The sequence below is a fragment of the Penaeus japonicus genome, unplaced genomic scaffold (genome assembly GCF_977035675.1).
Source record: "Penaeus japonicus unplaced genomic scaffold, GWHDUDI00000001_assembly GWHDUDI00000012, whole genome shotgun sequence".
In the NCBI taxonomy this organism is placed as follows: Eukaryota; Metazoa; Arthropoda; class Malacostraca; order Decapoda; family Penaeidae; genus Penaeus; species Penaeus japonicus.
The window spans coordinates 12,674,868-12,680,978 of record NW_028234414.1 but is presented as its reverse complement, the minus strand read 5'-3'; the positions used below and the strand labels follow the sequence as shown (position 1 = coordinate 12,680,978).

Below are 6,111 nucleotides of genomic sequence, written 5' to 3'. Positions count from 1 at the left end.
CTAGTTCACAGTTGCGTTGCCCAAATTTACACCATGCTCGGCATCTACTCAGACCGCAAATTTAGTTTTGTTGAAAAAGATCAATCATAGATCATTAGGCTTGGATGGCTCTGACAATCCATTCCAATACACTCCATCTTGGAATGAAGAGCCGAAACTGTCCAGAGTATCCTCACCTTCAGAATGTGAAACACTGATTCTCTGAATATTTTAGAAGAAAGCTTTCTGCACTTTGGCATAGAACTCATATATAAATTCATATTGACAAAGTGCCGGGGCATAAGTCCATGATCTTATCAAAACTAAAAACTCATTAGCTGAAATATATAGACAAAATTCTTCAGCCCTCTTCTGGTGAAGCCCCACACTCGCAATCTACAATGATGCCTCCACTGATCATAAAACAGTAGGCTTTGGTGCCCAAATTCCCGACAGATACTTTAAAGAAACTGCGAATTTCAGACTGGGCAATCGAAAATGATGCCGAGTAAGGAGCCATACTCCATGCCAGAAAGAAAGGGAGTGAATGGTAGTGATACCTACCTATCTTTACTAACAGCCAGAATGTATGCTATAGGCTCATTGCATTTAGTCCAGGAAACATTTAGAAAGATCCAGACAGTCAGAGCAGCACTAGATACCCTTTCATAGAGAAATATCTTCCTCTGCTAAGGTTGACCAGTTAGCCAAACTATCACTCTCTCTTGGCCAACGGCATTATGCAATATCATCTTCCTCTTAACCAGATGAAAAAGAAGTGTTATCAGTTGTCTGCTAAATTAGAAGGGTCGAGAATGCACCATAGATCGATGGGATATACAGTAGACATAGCATCATCTGACATCATGAAAGTATTGTTGTTTACATAGGTTTGTACACCTTTTCTGTAAAAAAAAAATCAGCAAATCAAGTCTCTCTCGCTCTCTCCCACTCCTTCGCTAACAATTGATCTATCTTTCAATTTCACTCTTTTCTCTCTCTCACTCTTGCTTTCTCTATCTCTCTCTCTCTCTCTCTCTCTCTCTCTCTCTCTCTCTCTCTCTCTCTCTCTCTCTCTCTCTCTCTCTCTATATATATATATATATATATATATATATATATATATATATATATACATATATATATGTATATGCACACACACACTAATATCACTACTACTATAAATAAAAAAGAAAACACTCACACCCCAGAAAATCGTCCAAAACATAACAGTAACACTTTCATAAATCAACTTTAAAGATCTTGCAGGAGCTTCATGTTTTTTGTGCTAATTCTTGCTGGAGATTCGACGCGGGAGCTGAGGTGGTGTCTAGGGGGACAGCTGCCGAAAGTGATTTCTCCCACTGGCGGAACTTGCATATTGTTCAGCTTTCTGTAATGGCAGAGAAGAAGAGGGGAAGAATTCGTTAAGTCGTAGTTTGAATATTTATTGTTATTACTTTTACCTTAGTTATTTTTGTTTTTGAAAATTATGATATATTGGCAATGATAATCATTATTATCATCACCATTATTAGGGCAGATAAACCCACTAGACACAAAAAATTATATGTTTTGCGTATAGTGGGTTTATCTGCCATTTTATCAACACGGCAGAGTGTTTTGCAAGTCCCCATTATTATTGTTATCACTACTGTTGGTATCATTGACACCGTTATTTTCATTGCCATTACCATTACTATCAATATCATTGTTATTACTATCCTTATTATTACCATGCTATATTTCATAGTTTTTTATTGGTTGATTCTTCTTTGGCCGGGTGTAAATAATACACCTAAGGCATGTCCTGTCACTAAAATTGGTAGCGATTAGCATTTTACGAAGGGTCCTAGTATGCGTGTCTCTTGTGCAGTCTGAATATGGATATTGTTGATATAATTTCTTTGTGCTAATGAATGCTCCTATCATATATCCTTTTCACATATTTTGTATCTGAGTTTCACATTTTTCATTTCTACAAATATTTTTATCAAACGGTACAGCCATGTCGGATAACTTGTTGAATTAACTTCAAAGGACAAAGTTGCGGTAGAGTTTAAAAGAAGGCTCCATTTCTTTCATGACAAATATAATGTTGTATGGAAGTTGTACTGAAGTTCTACTCCGAACAAGAATGATCTTTCTTGGTCTGCATTAACAGGACAGAAGACTACTCTAGCTTCCCACTTCCTCTTCGTACCTCTTTATACTTTTTTCCTCGTCTTATCCAATCAACATTTTTCATTATCATCTTCATCATTATCATCGACAGTATTATTATTACAATCACGATTACAACTATCATTTCATACAAGGCAAAACATTCATTCAAGAGTGCAAAACAGAAATTCCTGAGAGGAACAATGACAGAAAGAAAACTAGGATAAAATTTACAACAGATCAAATTTTGTTTTGTATGACTCATCTGGTATCAGATTCCTTTATAAGATGACTGGAAAGTTGATGACAGTGTGTCTGAATGACCACAACTGTATCACGTGTTTTATGGGAAGATATTACGACAACCAAAAATATACTTGACTAATAAGGTAAAAGACTATTGCTTTTGAATAGCAAAACATTGAATAGCAAAAATTGCATGATATTTAACAATGCAATTCTCTTTAAAGCATTCTTAAAGCAAGCAGCAACTGACACCTGATTGATTAAAAAGGATAAAGAGAGAAAAAAAGTCATGTAAAAAAAGGAACGGAGAAATGGAAAGGGAAGATTGGAGAGTCTTCAATAACGAGAAATACGGTATATGTACTTACACCATGTCCTTGCAGCCGAGCCCGTGGAAAGAGTGCCTTCTCGGGGTGCTGAGAGTGTGGGTGCAGGGCACGCAGACTGCACAGCCATGGGTGTCTTTGTGGCCAAGGGGGTCATTGTAGGCGTTGTGCATGTTGTTATGGGCGTGTAAGAAGGCCCGTTGGAACGTGACCGTGGTGAGAGCTGCTGCAATGATTCAGGTAAGATTGCTTTCATGTACGAAAGTAATTAAATAATATTGAAGACTGCAGTAATTCAGGTAATATATATATATATATATATATATATATATATATATATATATATACATATATATATATATAAATATGCAGTGAATTCACGTATATATATATCTATATATAATATATATATATATATATATATTATATATATATTATATGCAGTAATTCACGTATATATATATATATATATATATATATATATATATATATATATATATATATATATACTTTCTTATAAATATATAAATATATATATGCAGTAATTCACGTATTATGTAATATATATATATATATATTTAAAATATCAATATAATATATACATGCAGTAATTTCACTATATATATATAATTAAATATATATATATATATAATGAATACTATATATTTTATACATATATATTATATATATATATATATATATACATATTACCTAACCTATATATATATATATATATACTCAATTATATATATTATATATATACTTTAGATAATATCATATATATATATACTATATATATATAGGTACATTCAGAAAGATAGATAGATAGAGATATTGACACTGACACATATAAACACACATGCGTACATACAAGCAGTACATACAGGCTGATAGAAAGACAAAAATTACAAAACAAAACGAGATCAATAATACGTAAACAATAAGCTCGATAAAACAAAGAAAAACTCTAAACAAGTGCTACGCCATATCCTCTTCAACCACAGCGTGCGGGTAGACATACATGTCGGCACCAATTAGGCCTAAGGGACGGGTGGTATGTCCAATGCCGTATATGAACGCCGACCATCGGGAATCTGCCTCACTGTGTGAGGGCGCGCACACAAGCTCATGGAAGGATAGCCTCACTTAATGAAAACAAGGGTATTCAGTAAATATGACCAAGTCCCTTAGCCTATTCAAGACACCCGTATTAGCTAGCTTGAGTCTTAGAAATATGCCAGTAATGGTACTTATGAAGAATTAGTATCTAAGACAGTATTACGTGTTATGAAGTATTTTAGTCACTAATGACGTCACCTTATAATTCTGAAGTCTCGTAATTCATGAAGTGCATTCAGTCATCTATGACAGTATTAACGTATTCCAGCAAGTGATTCGTCATTACTCGACACGTACTTATGATATTAGATAAATGAAGTATTAGTACTTTATTGCAAGACCCTCCATTAGTATTAAATGCACTGTATTAGTATTATGAAGTATTAGTATTATGAAGTATTAGTATTTATGCAAACAGTAAAAGTCTTATGAAGTCCATTAGCTATTCATGAAGTACTCTAGTTATTATCGAAGGTTATATATGCGCCTGTCTAACGCTCTGTCCAGCCTCCCAGGCTCATTACAGGGAGTTCTTCAACGTCAATTAGCCTCCTCAAACCCGCATATTTTATGATGTGTATGGATATATGGGCAATGAAGGGACGAGAAACATATTGTGCCCTGTGCCTAGTCTGCGCTACCCAGCAGCGGCGGAGCAAGAGAAGGTAGCGAGAATGGAGAGGAAGGGAAGGGGGGGGAACAGAAGGAGGAAAAGAAACCCTTTCCCCATCCCTCTTAATTTTTATGTCCCGAGTGCTGCCATAGTGTCGTAGACCGCCCGGCCTGACAACAGTCTAGGTCGTCGGCTCCTAGGACCAAGATAAAATATCCCTAACCGGCAACGGGGTAACATTCATTTAAAAATTCGCCATTCAACTCACACTGCCTTCGCGCTGCGGCTAGAATCACACAGCCGCACATCCAGTCGCCAATTTTTTGCATTCCTTCCTTGTGAAGCGGCACCACAAATTAAGCAAATACTCCGAGTGTGAACCATTCCATTTTAGTAAGGATGAATTGAGCAAACACAAGTACTTTGAACTGGAATATAATATATATATATATATATATATATTATATAAAATCTATTGACAACTATATATTAAACTATAAAAAATATATTAATTATTGCACATATATATATATTTATAATATATTATAAATATATATATATATATACCATATATCCGTTTGTATGTTTGAATCACAACAAACAAAAAAACAAAAACACGTAAGTGTCGATGTAGATATAATAAAACACGAAATTAATTAAAGAAAAACAAAAAAAAAAAACTGCGCGACGTTTCGAACTTTTAAGGAAAGTTCCCATCAGGGGTATAAAGCGAACGTAAAGCGGGGTTTTCTTTTCATTTTGTCGGCAGTATTTTATTATACACACACACACAAACACATTATATCTTCTATATATATTACTATGTGTGTGTGGGTGTGGTGTGTGTTGTTGTGTTTGTGTGATGTGTTTGTTGTTTAATATATTATTTATCTATATATATATATATATATATATATGGGTATACATACAGTTTTATATTTATATATTATATAGTATATATATATATCTTATCTTGATATATCATATCTATATAATATTTATATATATTAAATATATAGATAGATAGATAGATTGATATAACTTATTCTATGTATTTATATAATAAATATAGATTATATATATAGTATTATATCTTGGTGTGTGTGTGTGTGTTGTTGTGTGTGAATATATCTGTTACATATCTATTTATATATTTTATCTATTTATCTGTTTATCTATCTTCTTCTATCTATCTTATGTATAATGATATATATATCAATATATTTATAAAATATACAAAATATAACTTATTACTTATATATAACTAACTATACTGTATATTATATATATAATATAGATTATATCTATTATATTTTTAATTTATATAATTATATACATATATAACATACTATATATGTTATATATATATATATATATATATAATATATATATATTTATTTAAAATAAATTACCCTATGATAAAAATATGTATGTTTATTTTATTTATATGTTTATACTATATATAGATATATATATTTAGATTATATTTTATTAATATTATATTGAAAAGAGTTATGAAAATGGGATATGAAATAAATCATCAGGGACAAGATTGATAGATTCAACAGAGTGACTAAGACGATAAACAATAAGAACGAAAGTGTTGTACGCAATGTTAATACGAAAAATAAACGAAGCTTTGTTGCCGGCACAGCCTTAAGTCAA

At 32.3% G+C, this 6,111-nt stretch overlaps 1 protein-coding gene across 1 annotated transcript in view; it reads right to left on the bottom strand.

Annotated features, from left to right (window-relative positions):
* Positions 1-1,158: 1,158 nt before the first annotated feature.
* The window catches only part of LOC122246834 (G protein-coupled receptor GRL101-like), a 135,205-nt gene continuing 130,252 nt past the window's right edge, over positions 1,159-6,111 (bottom strand). The window contains exons 27-28 of the mRNA XM_086542130.1: positions 2,757-2,940; positions 1,159-1,372 (exon numbers count right to left, since the gene is read on the bottom strand). Of these exons, the coding sequence (XP_086398256.1) occupies positions 1,234-1,372; positions 2,757-2,940 (323 nt within the window). The 3' untranslated portion in view covers positions 1,159-1,233. The remainder of the gene's footprint in view (positions 1,373-2,756; positions 2,941-6,111) is intronic.